Source organism: Halichoeres trimaculatus, unplaced genomic scaffold (genome assembly GCF_033239565.1).
Source record: "Halichoeres trimaculatus isolate MK-OKI-2021-1 unplaced genomic scaffold, fHalTri1.1 fHalTri1_scaffold_28, whole genome shotgun sequence".
NCBI classification, from domain to species: Eukaryota; Metazoa; Chordata; class Actinopteri; order Labriformes; family Labridae; genus Halichoeres; species Halichoeres trimaculatus.
Genome location: NW_027437206.1, coordinates 664,001 through 685,435, shown reverse-complemented (window position 1 = coordinate 685,435; position 21,435 = coordinate 664,001). Strand labels below are relative to the sequence as shown.

The window sequence follows — 21,435 nt, the reverse complement described above, 5'->3', positions numbered from 1 at the left end:
CCCTTGTGTAGATTCTTGATAAACAGAAACTTCTACCACTTCTGCATGGGCTTCATTTCTTGAACCTTAGAGTTAAGGCTGAATAATCGTTTCCACAGGAATATGACGCACAGAAATGAGACGCAGGGAATCGGCACAAGAGAGCATCGTGTGTGGCTTTATCGATTTTAGTATTCTGCTCAGCGTTCATTCCCAAGCTGCAGGGGGAAGTGTATTACAAATTCATGCCTACCACTGTACTGAACCAGAGGAGAAGAAGGTGCTCACACTGTTCACAACATTTTTTTTCACCAATCCCTCTTCTCCGGCGAGTGTGGCCGCAATTTCGTGCTAGGATTTGTTTATCACATGGTTACCACATTGATCTGTGTGATGAATATTATAAATGCAGGCATTTTTGAACTTCAGAACTAAAAGATCCTGTTCATCTGCATGAAAGTTGTACATTTTTGGATGTGCGTGATACAGAAATTTTCTGCTCCCAGTGCAGATTTCTGTTCAGAGAGAGAAAGTAACCCTCTTCAGATGATGGAAGCTTGGTTGCTATGTGTTTCTCCTGCTTTTGCTCTCCATAAAAAGCAGACTGTTTCTTTTAGCTTCAACCTCCCTTGAACTTTATTTTTCAGCGACGACTAGTCATGCAATACAATCTAACATCCCTGAGTTTTAAAATGTCTGTTATGTGATAAATATTGTACTATGTATGAAAAATTAATGATCCTACTACGACTACTAATTTGAATCTCCCTAGTGGAGAGACCTTGTTCATTTCCCTTTTTGCCCAGCTGCCCTGTGTGATAGCTGTTGAATGAAGACACAAATAGAAAAGGTGAAATCCCTGGTGTTGTCTTTGCATGAATTTTCAAACAAAGATGACACCTTAATACATTTCATCACTTTAAACTGCAGAGTATAAGCTTGGAGCTGTAAAGCAGTCTCAAACACACAGTTTACATGCATCAGGAGGGCAGTCATTACTACTTACTGTGTAGAGCTCGTTTAGGACCTTCATTAAGTCTTCCTGGAGCTGAAAGGCAATTTCCTTGCTCTGAAAGAGAAACACAGGGGGACAATCAAGATAAATTTACAGTTTGACGCAATGAAGCAATTTTTCCAAACAAAAATTATTTAGAACCAAAACCTAGACTCCAGGACTGTCTGCAAAGTCTAACCTGTATTGAAACAGTTAAACACAGTTAAAGGGCTGTTTTCATTCAAACCTGTGCGTTGCACACATTCTCAGCCTTGTCTCTGTACTTTGGTTTTAATGAATGATGAACTGAGGCGACACACTGACCTGTGCTGTAAAAATGCAAAACAGAGCCGGGGATTGATCATCCTGTGTTAAATGCAGGGCGCCGGGAGTGGTATCAGTGTCCCAGCATCTCCTACAGTTATGGCCAAACACGGCTTGAGTTTCACTGCCCACATGGTGTTACGGCCGCCGCCGCATTATGAGTGGGCAGGGTTGCCGTGTCTGCGAGCTAGTGCTTTGTGTGTGTATGTCTGTGTGTGTGTGTGGTGTGCGTGTCTCTCTCTGAGTGTGCTTGCATGAGAGGGTGCTGCCCACAGGGTGCTGCGATTGGCGGATGAGCAGTCGGCGGGACCAATCCACGTGGAGCAGTGGGCTCAAGAGGCTGCAGACGCGGACGCACGGGGGCAGACACTTTGTTAGGCTTTTGTGTTAGGATGTTTGTTATGTGTGACGAGGGGAGGAAACCTAACTGAACTGTGTGTAACTTGTACGGGGCTGGGGGAGCTGATTCGGAGTTTCGGTTGTGTTAGTTATTTTGTGTTATCTCGCTCTAGGTTAGAGTTGATTTAAGTTGTAAATTTGTGTCTTTTAAGTAGCCACCTCCTCCCCATTCGTTTGTACACCTCCCCTCTGATTAATTGCACAGTTTTTTCCGTTAAAGCAAATAAACAACTTTATTATTTACACCAGAACCGGGGTTTTATGTTGCTTCCCTTTCCCCTCACGAGTCGGGTTGTAACACATGGTCAACACATTACCCGGTGCCTCAGTTTGAAAGAATTCTCCCAAATACGTCAACTCAATCAGCCCCACCATGAGGCTGACTCAGTTACACACACGAATACGCACACAAACACACACACACACACACACACACACACACACACACACACACACACACACACACACACACACACACACACACACACACACACACACACACACACACACGCACGCACGCACGCACCTGGCTGTTCGGGTATAATCTTTAACAGGGTTATTTTGATCAGTTTAAAGAAGCATTCACTTTTTATTTACGTAGCTGCTCCCAAATTTCCCTCACTCTGTCCTGTCTCACATGCTGCAGATGTTACGGGTCATGATAATGAATTCTTAATCCCTGGACCACAGCTGACAGTGCTCGCTGCTACCTGGATGATGTTACAGCCTTGGTTAGCACTCCAGGTCTGTCTCCAACCTCTTCTTTAGGTCTCAGGTCTTGTACCCAATCAGAGATGGTAAACAGAATCCAAGCTTCATAAGCACTCAAGTGGGCAAGAGTGAGACACAACAGAGAGTCGGGAGAACACAAGCGAAGCATTAAAAAGGTCCAGAGATTTCGTAAATGAGAGGCTGATCTGCTCCATAAGCTGGGCGTAATCCTGGAATTGTATCTTTCCAAACATGACAGAACCATATTTCAGAAAATCTGCTTATCAATTGTGGATTTCTTTAACAAACAGATCCCAAAGACACAGATGTCTCCTTTGGAAAAACCTGTTAGCTGCAGCTCATCAGCTCCTGGACGAGGAGAAGGCTGGGAAGAGATCCAGAGGTCAATGAAGAGCCTTAACAGGGATCACATGAGCCGACTGTTTGTGTGTGTGTGTGTGTGTGTGTGTGTGTGTGTGTGTGTGTGTGTGTGTGTGTGTGTATGTGTAAGAAGAAAAGACAGATGAAAGTAAAAAAGATATGGAGAGGGCTTTCATCCAAAAAAGCAACACCTCAAGTGTTGAATGTTAAAGAAGTGTGTGTAATAATATCTCTCCAGCATACAACACAACTCACACGCCATAATAAGCAGCATTACATCCCCTTCACTGAACACCATGGCCCTCATTTATTAAACATGCGTGCGCCTCAAAAATGGTTGTACGCTCCTTTTCACACACAGTTCGGTATTTATCAATCTGAACATGGGCGTCAGGTCTGAGTTTGTGTATGCAAGTTTCATCTCAGTGTGGAGCGAGTCAATCTAAATGGAAAGGCAATGTTATCAAATACCTTGGGATACATTTGCCCAAAGATTTATTAGTAATCTATAATCACAATTTTACCTCTGTAACAGTAGAAATTAAAAATGACCTAAATCGCTGGTCACTACTACCAATGAATATGTATGACAGGGTAGGTGCGATTAAAATGAAAGTACTTCCCAGGCTACTTTTTCTCTTTTGATCCTTATTTGTAGAAGTACCTCCAAAACAATTCATTGAGTGGAACAGAATGATCTCAAACTTTATTTAGGGAAAAAAAAGACCTCGGTTCAAGTTTCGGACATTACAGCTTCCCAAGGATAAAGGCGGGCTAGCTTTGCCTTGTTTAGAGGACTATTACAGAGCAGCTCAATTGTGCTTCCTAGTCTACTGGTATGATTCAAACTATGAGGCAAAATGGAAGAGCTTGGAACAAAATCAGATAAACATACCCCTAAAATCTTTATTAGGGGACAAACCCCTATTAATAAACATCTAGAAAACTTAAATAGTTGGAGTGCAACCCCTTTTAACGTCGTGTAAGTTGTTTTTCTGTGAGATAAACAGAGACAAATGCTACTGTTAATTCACACGTCCATCATTATCTAATGTAAGAGTATAATACAGCGTTTTAACGTCGTGTAAGTTGGTTTTTTTTCGTGAGATAAACAGAGATAATTGGAACTGTTAATTCATACCTCCACCATTATCTAATACAAGAGTATAACATGGGGTTTTTATGTCGTGTAAGTTGTTTTTCTGTGAGATAAACAGAGATAAATGCTACTGTTAATTCACACGCCCACCATTATCTAATGTAAGAGTATAATACGACCTTTTAACATAGTGTAAGTTGCATCTTTGTGAAATGATATATGCATTATGCAACTGTTTACATGTTTACAGTTTGAAAACTTTATTTTTGAATATTTATTTTCATTGTACTCTTAAAATACAGTTTGCACTAGTTTGTTCGCACAAACTTGCCTTATTGCCTTATTTATCATTGTGTTTAAAGTTTAATTTTTCCTATTAATCATTGTGTGTTTACAGTTTGACTTTTTTTTTAATTATTGTGTTTAAAGTTTGACTTTTTTCTTTATCATTGCGTGTTTACAGTTTGACTTTCTTTCTACTTACTGTGTTTAAAGTTTGACTTATTTATTTATTATTGTGTTTACAGCTTGTTCTTATTTATCATTTGTTTAAACTACAGTTCTTACGCTGACAGTTTTTTAATTAAAGTTCCTTGTCTTAATTTAATAGTGTTTTGTCTCTGTCTTGAATCATATGGGTATTATAATAATTTGTGTTTATATACAGTATATATCCTGCGTTTATCAATGAATTTATTATATATATTAGCCATTATATCGGATATTGGTCGATATATCAGATATCGGCCGATATATCGGATATCGGCTTTTTTTGCCCTCAGTATCGGTATCGGCATCGGCCCCAAAAATCCCATATCGGTCGGGCTACAGTCATTCATGTTTAGCTTTCTGCATTAGCAGTTGAGCACAAGCTTTTCAAGACTTAATTCAAATGATTTCAGACATAACTTTAGTCATTCTTGTTCAGTATTCTGCTTTAGCAGCTCAGCCCAAGCATTTTAAGACTTCATTCAGCCATTTTCAGACAAACCTTCAGTCATTCATGTTCAGCTTTTGTTGCATTAGCAGTTCAGCGCAAGCTGCTTCAGCATTCTGCATTCACAGCGCAATTTCTTCAGAAATTGCTTTTCTAGTTACTTTTACCTCTCCACTCAGGTGGACAGGGGATTTTTTTTTTTCTTCTCCTCTAAGTCATTGATTTTGATGGATATGGACCTTATAGGAAAGACTTTTACTCCTCGTTTTCCACTCTTTATTTTTTTTTTATCACTTAACTTGCAAGATAAATGCGCAAATTATGACGATTTATTTTATTTTTTTCTTCAAACTGTAAACACTTATTTACTACCATAATGTGCAACACATTCTCTGTTGCATTTAACCATTTTACTCATTATGTGACTTCCCTTATTTTCCTTTTTCCTTATCCGCTTTTGTTTTATATACAGTAAATTGCAAGTTCAACTTTCCTTTTTTTTATGGCTTGGATCTTATGTAGATCTGTAGAGAGTTTCAATTTTCTTTCTTTCCCTTTCCTTCTCTCTGCTTTCTGTGTTTATTTTCTTTAGGAAGAGGGGATAAAGAAACTTCTCAATCTCTTTATATATTTATATATCTGCTGTTACAGCTAATATAGTGGCAAGAGTTTGCTTAATCCTTTTTATTATTTAGGTTTCTTTGTTGCTGTTTTTGTTGTGTTTGTTTGTTTTGTGAGTATGTGGCAGGATGCTGTCGAATAGGCATCCTCCATGCATAAGCGTACAGTTGAAAATGTCTCAGTGTGGGTTGCCTCCATCTCACTGGGGGAGGTGAATGGGCTTTTTTCTAACATTTTCCCCTTACTTTATTTTTTTTTAATGTGTTTATTTCTTTCAATGTCTTCTTTCTTTCTGTGTGTGTGTGTGTGTGTGTGTGTGTGTGTGTGTGCATGTGTGTGTGTGTGTGTGTGTGTGCGTGTGTGTGTGTGTGTGTGTGTGTGTGTGTGTGTGTGTGTGTGTGTGTGTGCATGTGTGTGTGTGTGTGTGTGTAAGTGTACCAACTCCTCTTTACCCTTCCCATTTACCCTGGCTCCTATTACCATCCTGCACTACCTTGACGTAAGGTATCTGGGTCAGCAAACACCTTGTTAAATCCTTGTACACAAATTCTATCAGCTTCAATGTAAAAGGTCTAAACAATCCTGTGAAGAGAATGGGCTCTAATTCCGTAGACCAGGCACAAGCGCAGGCGCACCTGCCCTGCGCCGGGCTTCGGCGCGTGGACAGGGCGTGACCAGCGCACTTTGCAAGTTTCCTGCAGTGCCAAGAGAGGCGCAATGAAGGCGCAGAGAGGCGCAGGGGTGCGCGTCCACGCCTCCCTCTGCGCAAATGGCAGAGAAGGAGAAGAAAAGGTGGGTTTAGTCGAACCCTGTCTTCACCAATTAACTGAGCGCCTCTCCTTGCCTTTAAATGCCCTGTGGGCCCCAAGGCGCAGCATCTGATTGGTCTGAGTGATCCCCAGCACCGCGGAAACAGTGTGTGCTGGAAAGACCGGGTAGCAGAGACGGTCAGAGCCACTGTCACTGTACCAGGAGAATGGACAGCAGGGCGCATCAGATGACACGAAGCGTGTCATCGTGTGGGCCAGCTCCCGGGACAGATGTAATCTGTTCCTTAGTCATTAATAGGAGTACAATATGAAGAGACAGTTACACAGCTGGCTTATCCATTCAGAATACTTTTGATCCACCTGCACTCCTGGTTTGTCATCGCCAAATAGCAGAACCTTTGGTGATATACTGTATACTCTCCCGGTGTCTCTGCCTCATCCTCCTTACAATAATATACTACATCTTTTTAGATCACGTTAAAAATAAAGACTAAAACAGAGAAATATGGGAAATCACAGTATCAGATGTTAAGGCTGTTTATTGTTTAATTGTAAGATGTACATCAAACTTCCAGCTGCCGTCAGGTTAACTTTCCATTATGACAAACGGCTTTAATCTGACATCAGATGTGATGGGACAGTTAATATAGATATAAATGTATATGCTGGTTCAGACGGTTACATTAAATAATTGGTGCTAAGACTTCCAAGCTTTTAGCTCATAAACCTTGTCAGAAAGCGGCCTCACGTGTGATTTCAACCTCGTTGAGTGGGATTACCTCTTCATCACCCTAACTAAGTTTGGCTTTGGCCCCAATTTTATCTCATGGGTCAGGCTCTTATATGCATCGCCTATGGCCTCTATCCTGACTAACCATCTAATATCTGACTACTCCTGCCAACATAGAGGCACAAGACAGGGGTGCTCCCTGAGCCCCTTGCTATAGCACTTAGACAAAATAATAATATAGAAGCAATTATCTGAGAGGATCAAATACATAGAGTTTCTTTCTATGCGGATGGCCTCCTTCCTTTTATTTGAAACCCTATCTCTATTCTCCCTTAAGTCTTTTCCTTACTCAGAACTTTTAGGGTCATATCAGGCTAAAAGTGAATACTTCCCCTACTTAATTTCCCATGAGTGTACGTTTTAGGTTACTAATAAATAAACTCAAGTCACGACGATTATACAAGTTTGGGCCTGACAATGAACCAGCTGAAACAAAGTGAACAGACTCGTCTAAAAATCACCTGCGGTGTTGAAGCTAATCCAATTAGCCTTGAGACAGGACTGAGAGCTAGCAATGAGGATCTCATGGCGGAAATTGCCCAAATTGCCACCACTCTGAATGGAGTTGCAATCGATGTTTCAGCTATTAAGTCTGACACAACGGAGCTCAAGAATACAGTTAGTGCATTACAAACTCGAATTTAATGCTGCGGTCACACGAAATGCGAACTCGCAAATTTATTCACGCAAATCGTCTGTAACACACTGCCTGAACGCCTGAGTCTCGCCGATGGACTATTTTGACAAGCTGAGGGGCAACGCGCGTTAGCATAGCACTGCACATGCGGAGTAGAGAGCCCATTCATTTAAAGACAGAAAGCCCAAAAGAGCAGCTGAAAAAACAATGAGCTGTGGTTTCAAAAGCATGACAGGAGAGTGTGTGAAAGCTTTGGATCAATCAATGGCTGCTGCCTCTCCCTGGTAATCCACCTCCACTGGCCCTGCCTGGCTGTTCCCTGCGATCTCATCCTCGACCCTCTGAACCTCCGACCACCCAAACCCCCGACTCATGTTCCCGGAGGTCTCCCTGGAGATAATGAAGAGGTCGAGGAAAGAGAGGACCATAAAGAACTTCCATCTTTTCCCTGGCTCTACCCCTACCCTGCTCTTTCCTCCTCTCTATCAAGCTCAAAACTCCACTGAGGAAAACACAGTTGGACTCAGTGATGACCCATGCAGGCAAATCCAGCTGGGAACGAATGTTTACGGAGCTTACCTTCAAAACCTGTCTCCTCAGCAACTTTCACCCAGCCTGCTCCTTTTTTTCAGGTCTCTGTAGAACACACACGTCGTATTGTATAAATCTGGATGATGACACGGATTGTTTTCTCCTCCATCTTCCGGCAGAGTTGGAGCCGGAGCAGGTGGCGGTTCCCCCAAATGTCATCAAATCAATAACGTTGTGGAGGAACATCATCGCTGATTGGAGGCCACGGCAAGCCTTCACACGAATTCGCATCAAAAGTTCAATATTTTCAACTCAAGCGAATTCGCGTCTGCCACCCAAACACGCAAATGCGCCGCGCCAAACGCGCCAAACGCGCCAAACGCGCCAAACGCGCCAAACGCCCCAAACGCCCCAAACGCCCCAAACGCGCTGCCCAAGGCAAATCAGCGTCTAAACACATCTTTGCATTGACTTTGTATGTAATCGCGCCGCAAATACGCATTTGGTGTGGCCGTACCATAAGAAGCAGAAAGCCGCATAGCCGACGTCGAAGACCGCAGTGCTAACACAGAGAGCGAATTGAGAGGCTGGCTAAACGAGTGGATCAGCTGTGGAGCCGAGTGGATGATCGTGAAAACCGTGACAGACGAAATAACATTAGGCTTGTCTGTTTACAAGAAGGATAAGAAGCAGGAAGTGAAATGAATGCATACATCAAGAAAATATTGTCTGATGGTTTCGGGCTGACAGGGGAGGAATATGAGATTGAGAGGAGTCACTGGAGCTTCGGTCCACCGCCAGATGACAAACAACCACCGCGTATGATACTGGTAAAATTCCTACGTTACACTGCGTGACAGAAAGTTTTTGCAGCTGCAAAGAAACAGAGGGGAATATGATGGGAGAACTGTATCCTATCCATATATGAAGATATGACTAAGGAGCACCTGTGGGACCACAAGGTGAAACACACTCGAGCACACCCAGCCAACCTCAGGTTCACATGGGAAGGGAAGAGATGGAGCTTTACCGATGCGAAAAAGGCTGAAAGTTTCATTCGGGAGAATATTCAAACAACGGGTGAAGGCTCTTCTTACTGACTGATCGGCGTACCAAAGAGAGTGAAGCTTAATTTTAAAGGTACGGCGGGCACAGACTTTCTGGGGCGCTGCCTGAACTGAACAGCTGCCAGGAGGAGAGGAGACGGCTGTTACAGGACTCTCATGGACTAGAACAACTTGTAAGCCAAAGGGGCATTACACTGCTGTGTTTTCTTCGAAAATACAATACCCGAACCCGCTGGTGGACACCAGTGGTGAGGGATGCCGTCCAGCTGAAGAAGGAGTCCTATCGGGCCTTTTTGGCTTGTGGGACTCCTGAGGCAGCAGACAGGTATCGACAGGACAAGCGGAATGCAGCTTTGGCGGTTGCAGAGGCAAAAACCCGGACATGGGAGGAGTTTGGTGAGGCCATGTAGAATGACTTCCGGATGGCTTTGAAGAGGTTCTGGACCACCATCAGGCATCTCAGGAGGGGGAAGCAGTGCAATGTAAACACTGTGTTCAGTGGGGACGGTGCGCTGCTGAGCTCAACTCAGGATGTTGTGGATCGGTGGAAAGAATACTTCGAAGACCCCCTTTTTTCCTTGGAGGAAGCAGGGCCTGGGAATGTAGGGGTGGGCTCTTCCATCTCTGGGGTTGAAGTCGCCGAGGTGGTTAAAAAGCTCCTCGGTGGCAGGGCCCCAGGGGTGGATGAGATCCGCCCAGAGTTCCTTAAGGCCCTGGATGTTGTGGGTCTGTCGTGGCTGACACGACTTTGCAACATTGCATGGACATTAGGGGTAGTGCCTCTGGATTGGCAGACGGGGTGGTGGTCCCCCTTTTTAAGAAGGGGGACCAGAGGGTGTGTTCCAACTACAGGGGATCACACTCCTTAGCCTCCCTGGAAAGGTCTATTTGGGGGTACTGGAGAGGAGGGTCCGTAGGTTAGTTGAACCTCGGATCCAGGAGGAACAGACTGGATTTCATCCTGGCTGTGGAACTGTGGACCAGCTCTGTACCCTCAGCAGGGTCCTCGAGGGTGCATGGGAGTTTGCCCAACCTGTCCACATGTGTTTTGTGGACTTGGAGAAGGCAGTCCCTCGGGGAGTCCTGTGGGGGGTCCTCGGGAGTATGGGGTGTTGGACTGCTTTTTACGAGCCGTCCATTCCCTGTACGACTGGTGCCAGAGCTTGGTCCGCATTGCTGGCAGTAAGTCTGACTCGTTTCCAGTGAGGGTTGGACTTCACCAGGGCTACCCTTTGTCACCGAATCTGTTCATAACTTTTATGGACAGAATTTCTAGGCGCAGCCAGGGTGTTGAGGGGGTCTAGTTTGGTGACCTCAGGATTGGATCACTGCTTTTTGCAGACGATGCAGTCCTGTTGGCTTCATCAAGCCATGACCTTCAACTCTCTCTGGATTGGTTCGCAGCCAAGTGTGAAGCGGCTGGGATGAGAATCAGCACCTCCAAATCCGAGTCCATGGTCCTCAGCCGGAAAAGGGTGGAGTGCCCTCTCCGGGTTAGGGATGAGATCCTGCCTCAAGTGGCTGGGTTTAAGTATCTCGGGGTCTTGTTCACGAGTGAGGGAAGGATGGAGCGAGAGATTGACAGGCGGATCGGTGCAGCGTCTGCAATAATGCGTACTCTGCACTAGGGCTGGGCGATTATGGTAAAAATAAGAATCCCGATTATTTTAAGTGATACTGAAATCACAATTAATATACACAATTATTCATTTATTCAAAAACTTCAGTACTGATTTAAACACAACTTTAAAGAACCAGCAAGTGGCACATACAGTATTATTGATACACATAAGTCACACACACTCGCTGTGGCTGCACATGGAACACAGAAGAGCTATGAAGCACAGGAACTTGAATACATCATACATACAATACATGTGGCATATTAATTGTTTTTCTTCAATTATGTTGTTTTTATGATTGTCAGATGGCAAAATTGAAATCACAATTAAAATCTGATTAATTGTCCATCCCTACTCTGCACTGGTCTGTCATGGTGAAGAGGGAGCTGAGCCGGAAGGCAAAGCTCTCTGTTTACCAGTCAATCTTCGTTCCCACCATCACCTATGGTCATGAACTTTGGGTAGTGACCGAAACAACAAGATCGCGGGTACAAGCTGCCGAAATGAGTTTCCTCCGCAGGGTGGCCAGGCTCTCCCTTAGAGATAGAGTGAGAAGCCCGGCTATCCTGGAGGAGCTTGGAGTAGAACCGCTGCTCCTCCACGCTGAGAGGAGCCAGATTAGGTGGCTCGAGCATCTGACAAGGATGCCTCCTGGACGCCTCAGGGATGTGCCCTGAGGTGTTCAGGGTATGTCCCACTGGGAGGAGATCTCGGGGCAGACCCAGGACATGCTGGGGAGAATACATCTCTCGGCTGGCCTCGCCTCGTGATCCCCTGACAAGAACTGGACGAAGTAGCCAGGGAGAGGGAAGTCTGGGCTTCCCTGCTTAGGCTGCTGCCCCGACCCGACCCCGGATAAGTGGCAGAAAATGGATGGATGGATAACTGGCTTCATAACTTAAATAAGACTGACTCTAAGGTTCTGGGAGGAGACTCAAACTCCTACACTGAAAATGTGGAGGGAGCAGATGATAGTAATTGCAGCATGTGAAAAGATGTTGGGACGATTGGATTCAAGAAATGATGCGACAGGGGAACAGTGGGACAGCTTTAGTGATTTTGAGACTGGAGGAGAAAATGTAAATACCTGAAATGTGAAATACTGTCACAAGTATGTAAGAACAAATGTAAGATGCACACGTTCTACCAACATGTTTTGTTTTTGTTTTGTACTGTTTCGTTTGTTCGTATTTTTGAAAAAAGGAAAAAATCAGTAAAATTGACCGTTTAAAAAAAAAAAAAAAGCCCCTGCAGAGAAAATGTAAATGACCCTGGATTAAACTTTTGGAGAAACTAGGCTGTCCATTCTAAACGTATACGCACCTAACGAAGAAGACCCGGGTTTCTTTAAAGAAATTTCAGCCCTTCTAGCCACGAAAGCAGAGGGATTAGTAATAGTGGGAGGAGATTTCAACTGTGTGGTAAACCAAAGAATAGATAAAAAAACATCAGCCCAAGGACCAAAAACCCCCAAATCAAAAGCTCTGTGTAGTACAATTGAGGAGCTTGGATTTGTAGATATTTGGCGCCTAAAGCACCCTAAAGAAAGAGACTTCACTTTTTTCTCTAAGTTCCATGGTAGCTACTCAAGAATTGATTTCTTCTGTCTATCAAAACAAAATGCTTTTAAAGTCACAGATTGTTTTAGAGAACCTATTACAATATCAGATCATTTTTCAGTGGTTATATCAATAAACTTAGACTCAGAAAAACAACTCAAACACTGGAGACTTAATGTCTCACTTTTGAACAATCCTGAGGTGGTACTAGAAATTAAGAGAGAACGGTCAGATTATATGGAACATAACGATAACGGAGAAGTATCTGTGTCTACTTTATGGGAGGGTGTAAAGGCTGTACTCAGGGGGAAAGTAATAGCTCTCTCATCAAAATTAAAAAAGGAAAAAGACAAAGAACAAATCAAGCTTGAAAAACTCTAAACGAATTAGAAGAACACACACACACAAAAAAAAAAAAAAAAACAGAAAGCAAGAAAGCACCTTGATGTTGCTTAATCAACACAGAAAAGTGTTAAATGACCTGTTAACAGATAAGGCAGAGGGAGCACTGAGATTCATAAACCAGAGATATTATGAGTCAGGTAACAGGGTCAGCAGGCTTTTAGCTTTTCAGTTATGCAAAGCCCAGGCAAACCGGACAATTTCAAAAATAGTAAATCCCTCTTCAAAACAGATGTCATCTCATCCTAAAGATATAGTGGAAGCCTTTTCTGATTTCTACAAAACTCTATATGATTCTATGAAAACAAACTATAAAGAGGAAAAGATTAAAACTTTCTTAGATAAACTCAATCTGTCCAAGCTAATCAAATGCATTGAGAGACCTGATCACAAAAGAGGAAATAGGAGATGTAATAAAGAAATTAAAAAAATGTCAAATCGCCAGGAGTGGATGGGTTCCCAGGAAAATTTTATAAAAAGTTCAGAGAGGAGGTCACTCCCCTTCTACAAAACGTATTCCATTATGCCCTCAATGAAAAAGATCCACCAAAAACATGGTCGTAAGCCATTATCTCTGTTATTCACAATGAAGGGAAAGACCCAGCAAAATGTGCTTCATTAAGACCGATAAGTTTATAGTGCACTGATGTAAAAAATTCTCAGCAATTATGGCAAAAAAGGGTTCAAAGATGCATCAACAAAATCATAAAAGCAGATCAGACAGGTTTTATACCAGGACAACACGGATTAAACAACATAAGAAGAACCTTAAATATAATTTCTGTAGCTAAAAATTCCGCTGAAACGTCGATGCTTCTCAGCCCAGATGCAGACAAGGCATTAGATTGCCTAGACTGGCTTTTATTGGAACATATGCTTATAAGAATGGGTTTTCATGTAGATTTTATTTACTGGATCAAAGTGCTGTACATAGGGCCCTCAACGAGAGTCAGGGTCAATGGACACACATCAAGAAGTTTTAATTTGAAAAGAGGAACCAGGCATGGATGCCCCCTCTCTCCTCTGTTATTTGCTATCAGTATTGAACATCTAGCAGAAATGAACAGAGAGAACCCCAAGATAGCAGGAACAGCAGGTGGTAGAGAAACACATAAAATATCGCTGTATGCAGACGATGTCATCTTATATATTAACAACCCCCTACACTCCATCCCAGCCCTCCTAGATAATTTGCATGAATATGGGGAGGTATCTGGATATAAAGTAAATGAGACTTAATCAGAAGCCATGATGCTCGTAGGTAGATTGCCTTCCCAACTAGGAAAAAAAGTGACATTTACTTGGTCTACACAAGGTTTTAGATATCTGGGTATAATGATTACCCTGGATACCTCAGGTCTATTTAAGGCAAATTAGGGTAAACTGATTGCGCAGATAAGATCAGACTTGGCCCAGTGGGAAATTCTTCCACTCTCAGTTTTTGGGAGGATTGAAACAATACGGATAAATGCACTCCCCCGATTATTATATCTCATTCAGTCCCTGCTTATATGGATTTCAAGCTCTACCTTTAAATTGTTAGACAAAATGACTTCTACATTTATTTGGCAAAGGAAAAAAAACCTAGGATTTGAAAGAAACTATTACAGTATCCTAATGAAAAAGGTGGCCTTCACTTACCAAATTTGCACAATTTTGAGGGGTTGCTGAATGGGTAATACAGGATGAAGAGACAAAATGGCTTGAACTTGAAAAACATGCATGCCCATCAGTACGTCTGGAGACACTATGTCTGGTTTCAAGTCAAGAAAAAGACAGGCATGCCTTAATAGATCAAAAGAGTTGGAAAAACTTAAGATTGAGAATGAATAGATGAATTGTACTCAAAAGGTCTGGTTTCAAGTTAAGAAAAAGACAAGCACGCCGTCAACAATATCTCGAGTGGTCAAAATCACAAAAATTAAAAATTTCTTGCCAAATGAAATAGATACAGGATTCAACACTTGGTCAAAAAAAAGGCTTGGTTGTTATAAACCAGTTATTTGAAGGAGAAACCCGGAAGTCATTCAAGCAGTTACACAATAAATTGAGTCTGTCCCACAAAGAGTTTTTAGATATTTACAATTAAGGAGTTACCTAATGGCACACAAGGAATGGAGGACCCTTAAAATCGCCCACACCTATAGAGGACTTCTTGATAAAGAATTTGAAAGAAAAAGATCCAAAAAAAATAGCCTCATATATGTACATATATTTACAGGAGCAATACTCAGGAAATATGGTTGATGTAAAAGAAAGGGGGAGAGGGAGATGAGGGTGGTTTTTGACGATAAAGAGTGGGAAGATGTGTGTAAAGAAGGGCATAAGATAACTAACAGTCCAACCGGGAAAGAGTTTAGCTGGAAATTAAAAATGCAATATTTTAAGACACCATTTATAATATCAAAATATGACAAAAATAAAACAAATTTATGCTGGAGGAATTGTAAACAGGTTGGGGATCACACCTATATTTTCTGGGATTGTCCGTAACTAAAATCATTCTGGGCAGGGATTTGAACAGAAATACAGACAATTCTGGGAGTAGACCTACCATTAAACAGCCCCACTCTTCATCATAGGTTTAATACCGGATGGAGCAATGGATAAAAGAAAAGCCAAGTTATTACATATCCTTCTCTTAGTGGCAAGGAAAATGATTAAAACAACTTGGCTTAAACCTCTTCCTCCCACTCTTATCCAATGGAGGGATAGATTAACGAAGGTATATCTGATGGAACAGATCACAGCAAAGCTCCAGCTAAACTTAGAATTGTTCAAAGATCCATGGGCTCCTGTCATTACTTACCTCAAATTATAAGTTGGACAAGTCTGTGGTTCACACAGACGCAGCTCATTTGAGAGGAATCATTATGTGGTCCTTTGCTTTTGTTTGTTATTGGTTTAGTGTTTACAGAAATGTAGGTTGAGAGGTATCTGAAAAATTAACAGCGACTTGGATGTTTGCAGGCAGATTTATCAGTTTCTGGCTTTGAAAAAAAGATGTTTTGCTATCATTTATTTATTTGATTTGATTATATTGTTACCCCCAGAGCTCTTAAAGGGTAAAGGGAGTAACATAAGCCAGGTGTTAAGGCAAATAAGGAATGTTCAAATGAAAGAATGTCAGTAAGGGAAGTCAAACTGAAGTTTATTTAACAAATTAAATCAGGTTAACGGATAATTTTACAACAAAACTTAGAAGGCGACAAATCAGACAAGGTAGGTATCTTAAAGAGCCGAGCTCAGACGGTCCTTGCTGGCGACAGACCACTGCAGGTCAGCCGGTCCCCGCTCCCAACTCCAGCCGGCCTTATGTAACCTTCCTCTCAGTCGCGCTCTGCTCCTGATTGGTGGACGCCGTCACCCCCAATCACCTGGGAGGAGGGAGGAAAAAACCCACACACCTGGCGCAGGCACACACACTCAGACACACACACTCGTCACACCAGAGGTCGGGACCGTAACAATATTATTCATTAATTTTAAGGGATTCTCCTCTTTATGTGGGTGTGGATGTTGCCATGAATTTTGAGTTTTGTTGATAAAATTTTGTATTTTTTCCAAACTGTACATAATTCCTTGTTAAGTTGTGATTATGATTTATGTACTGAGATCTGTGTGTATACGTATGTGCAAAGCTGAATACGATTGTTAAAAAAAAAAAAAAAAAAGTTCTGGTGCACATGGTGAAAAATAGGGCTCCCCAAAAGGTCACTGTGTAATTCCAACCCCAGGTAGACACTAGCCATGTATACATGGACCCAAATTAGGGCTGGACAATTAATTGGATTTTAATCGTGATTTCAATTTTGTCATCTGACAATCATAAAAACAATATAATCGAAGAAAAACAATTAATATGCCGCACAGTGTAGATGTATGCAAGTTCCTGTGCTTCATAGCTCTCCTGTGTTCCATGTGCAGCCACAGCGAGTGTGTGTGACTTATGTGTATCAATAATACTGTATGTGCCACTTGCTGGTTCTTTAAAGTTGTGTTTAAATCAGTACTGAAGTTTTTGAATAAATGAATAATTGTGTATATTAATTGTGATTTCAATATCACTTAAAATGATCGGGGTTTTTATTTTTACCATAATCGCCCAGCCCTAACCCAAATATTCCACTTGCATTTGTTTTATTTGCTCAAATGGAAAGAATTTAACCTTTGTATACACCTCTTTTCGAAAGAGAAGTGCCATTCCGAATGGACAAGGAATGGAGACAAATTCCACCAACCCTGTTGTGTGGCCATTAATAAATGATTCTGATTCTGATTCTGGCATTTAATCGGTTTCACAGGGGTGGAATATTCCTTTCCCCAAACCGATTGAGGTGTCATGTATCCACTCAAATGGAAAGTTGTCAGGGTGCGTTCTTTCACCACATGCTCAGATATGATGTAAGACTCAACTAGAGACGTTCCTCAACTTTAAAAATGGCAGCGAGCAGTCAGCTGGTGATGTTTACGTTTTTCCGCCATGTCCATTGACTATTCTGTTTGATTACAGCGGCACATGAAGACCAGAGATTGGGATATTCCTTCCCAACAGTCATTAAGAAAGATTCCACTTGAGAGAGAGGTGAAAAACTCCTCATATTACTATGGCTACTGTTTCTGATTTTGCCTTCTATTATTGTTTCAGATACCATTCACTGCCAAAGTGTTAAGATGCACAACTGATTAGTGGCTGCAGACGTTAATGTCAATCATCATTTATCCTCCTCATTCGTTTAATCCCTATCCATCGTGCTGTTGCTGTAATGCTGTGTCTGAAAGGATACATAAAAGGCAGAAGTTGAACTGTGAACTGTGTATCTGTGTTTACTCTCTGACCGAGGTATCTGTGTGGATAAAGTGTCCCAGCATCATTCAACATACAAACACAAAAGTCACTAGCTTCAACACAAACAGCATCTAGAACAGGATGGAAAAGGTGAAAAGTGCCTCAGACTGAGGAGAATTCACCTTGTAGCTGCATCATAGGTAGACATAGAAAGATAGGTCCACCACCTGCCTCTCTAACCCTGACAGAGAAATGAATGTCTTTGTGTGGGGGGGTTGCTCCTCTAAAGAAAAACCACTTTGTAATTTGGGTCTGTGGTGAGTTCATGTGACTCCTACAGCATAGGAGCTCATAATCTTTTAGGGAGTTGTCGTCTTTGTGGTGGAAAGAGGCAGCGGAGGCCCAGTTTGAGTCATGAAGCCACAGTGTGGCAGAGCGATGTGGAGCTTTGGTGACTGAAGCTTCTCTGCGTTTCTTTGATTCGAGCCACAGCAGAGCTGGACCAGAACTCTTTGGATACAACATTTCATTCAATAAAGTATCGTCGGGGGATTTACTCTGACACTACTGACCAAGAGGAGGAATCTGGACTCTGTTAGAGGTGACTTCAAACTTTGGCTTTTTTGATGATCAAGGAAAGGTCATGGTGATCATGTAATCATGAAGAAAGACTGATTAAAACAAACTGTCTTTATTCAGGGGAACTACTGTGCAGTTTTGAGTTCATGTTGCATCCCACGCTTCCTTTGACTTAAGCTGTTGTGTGCCTCGTTCACACCTTCTGGTTTATCTTCAGTCTGTTCAGTTACTTTTTGGATCCAATCTGAGCTCAAACCCCTCCATTTTTCACCTCTCCAGTCACGGAACACCAATAAAGCATTTTCAAGCTCACTAACACATTTTTTCAAGACATCAAACATGACACAATGGTCACACAGTTGGACAATCATTTACACGTGCACTCTGCTCCTCACCTTCTTGAGCAGCCGTGCCGAGTCCTCACTGATGTGCATAAACCTCATGATGACATTGTTGAGATAGATGTCGCTCAGCGTGGCGTGGTCTTTACTCTCCCTCCTTACCTGGTTCAGCAGCAGGTACCAACAGTTGACCGGGGACAGGAGGTTCTGGTCTTTCCTGAATGACAGAGAGGCCGGACAGTGTGTCAAAGATTAAGATTCAAAATCAAACTTGTTGAAATTAAAAATAAAAACAATCACACTCCATCAAGAGATCAAGTCTTGCTGAAACTTGCAGTTTTTATTTCAAACTTTAAAATGGGATTGTAAAAACAGGATTTTTCTGGTCCAGGGTGGGTTACTATATGTTTGAGTAATTTAACCATAAAATCCAGATTAAATTTAAAAAAAAATTCTATGTTTGAAAAAAATATGAATTAAAGAAAACACTGGAAGGACCTACAGTTTGTGTTGTTTTAACATAGTCCCAGGCTACAGCTCTGGATTATGGTATGGATCAGACCAATAAAAAAATTCTATCTGGATCAGATTCAGAAAACAAACAGTGCTTAAATCAGATTAATTACAAGATTCTGGATTTTAAAAAGCTGATTTTCAGAGCAGTTAATCAAGCGGGAATCTGAAAAAGTTGAATTTTTTATTTTTGTTTATGGTGGGGCTGGGCCATTATGGCAAAAATCAAAGTCAGAATTAAATAAACCTTCTTCCTTGATTTTAGCTAATACTAGGCCTGGGCCAATAAAAAATGTTGCTGGACGATGTACCGTCCCACAATTATTGATAATAAACAATATTACTGACAATATTATTTTTAGACTAAATTAAGCACTAATATCAAAGTTATATTACATAATAATGCAATACACCCTTTCAAATGCAATAAGTTTACTTTTCATGAGTCTTTTTCATCAAAGTACTTGCAATATCAATAACTTTCAAATACAGTAAAAAAAAAAAAAAACACAACAAAAACAAAATGTGCTCTCAATTAAAAAATGTCACCTTAACAAAAAACTTAAGGGCAGCATTTCTTTTGTGATGTAGCAAACTACACTTTCTGTGTCCATGTAAATTCTTCTGAACGCTCCAAACCAAGAAAACTGGACTGTTCAGAGTTTGCAAAGACGTTTCTTCTCTCATCCATGAGGCTTCATCAGCCTCATCAGCTGAATCTTAAACCATAAACAGTCCAGTTGTCTTGTTTTAAGCGTTCAGAATACATTTTCTGTGAGTGCAAAACATTATGCACTGTTCAATTTGTATTTACTTTGTCAATCAGACGTCCTCAGTAAGTGTCCAGTGATTGTATTTTAGGTGGGCATGTCAATGCTGTGTTGCCTTTTTTTGTAGCTGCACTCTGGCTCATCCGTGTTGATGGGCAAGACAAGGAAAACAAACACAAATGAACATGGCAATTGAGGACGGCAAAATTTTTGAGTTTGATTACTTTATCGTACGGTTAATTGATTTATTGACTTTTGTCCCAGGCCTAGTTAATGCACCATTATCCCACCCTCACCTCAGATTATTCTGTAAATACCTGTGTAATTTCGAAACAAGTGACTGAAATGAACATGCACAGATGAAGAGTTTTTTATTGATTAATTATTATTATTTACATTGAACTCAGGAGAATCTAAAGTGTTCATACAGCAGAACCATAAAATGCCATAGACACTCCCTCTGACTATGACTATCATCTGTTTGCCTCTCTCCACAACACATATGATCTGAACCACACACACACACGCACGCACGCACGCACGCACGCAAACACACACACATACACACACACACGCACGCACACACACACACACACACACACACTCCAAACTAAGACATTAAATTAAAAAAAGTTTGGAACAGTTTGGACTCTTGCAGTGATGAGGAGACTGGCATGAAGGAGCACAGATGTGAATCAATTCAGTGTTCCAGCCCCAGTTTTTCAGACAATATCTGTCCAACTGCTCATTGAAGCAAATTTCTAATCAGCTAATCACATGGTAGCAATTCAATGCATTTAGGCATGTAGACATGGTCAAGAGCAGTGTTTCCCAACCCTGGTCCTGGAGGACCCGCTGCCCTGCATGTTTTAGATCTTACCTGACTCCAACACACCTGATTCAAATAAATGGCTCGTTATTAAGCTCGAGCAGAGCTTGATGACGAGCTGATCATTTGAATCAGGTCGGGTAACATCTAAAACATGCAGGGCAGGAGGTCCTCCAGGACCAGGGTTGGGAAACACTGGTCAAGAGGATCTGCTGCAGTTCAAAGCGAGCATCAGAATAGGGAAGAAAGGTGATTTAAGGGACTCTGAACGTGGCATGGTTGTTGGTGCCAAAAGTGCTGGCCTGAGTATTTCAGAAACTGTTGATCTACTGGGATTTTCACGCACAATCATCTCTAGGGTTTACAGAGAATGGTCCCAAAAAGAGAAAACATCCAGTGAGTTGCAGTTCTGTGGACCAAAATGCCTTGTTGATGTCAGAGGTCAGAGGAGAATGGACAGACTGGTTGGAGCTGATAGAAAGACAACGGTAACTCAAATAACCACTGGTAACAACCGAGGTCTGCAGAAGAGCATCTCTGAATGCACAACACGTCCAACCTTTGAGGCAGATGGGCTACAGCAGCAGAAGACCACACCGGGTGACCCTCCTGTCAGCGAAGAACTGGTAACTGAGGCTATAATTCATGCAGGCTCATCAAAATTGGACAACAGAAGATTGGAAAAGCGTCGGCTGGTCTGATGAGTCTGGATTTCTGCTGCGACATTCGAATGGTAGGGTCAGAATTTGGTGTCAACAACATGAAAGCATGGATCCATCCTGCCTTGTATC

General features: G+C 41.9%; 1 protein-coding gene across 1 annotated transcript in view; it reads right to left on the bottom strand.

Annotated features, from left to right (window-relative positions):
- Positions 1-21,435, bottom strand: part of LOC141786433 (SLIT-ROBO Rho GTPase-activating protein 1-like) — a gene marked incomplete at its 3' end in the record, with an annotated part of 131,811 nt that overhangs the window by 23,736 nt on the left and 86,640 nt on the right. The window contains exons 3-4 of the mRNA XM_074665077.1: positions 18,587-18,749; positions 986-1,048 (exon numbers count right to left, since the gene is read on the bottom strand). Coding sequence (XP_074521178.1) covers positions 986-1,048; positions 18,587-18,749 — 226 coding nt within the window. The remainder of the gene's footprint in view (positions 1-985; positions 1,049-18,586; positions 18,750-21,435) is intronic.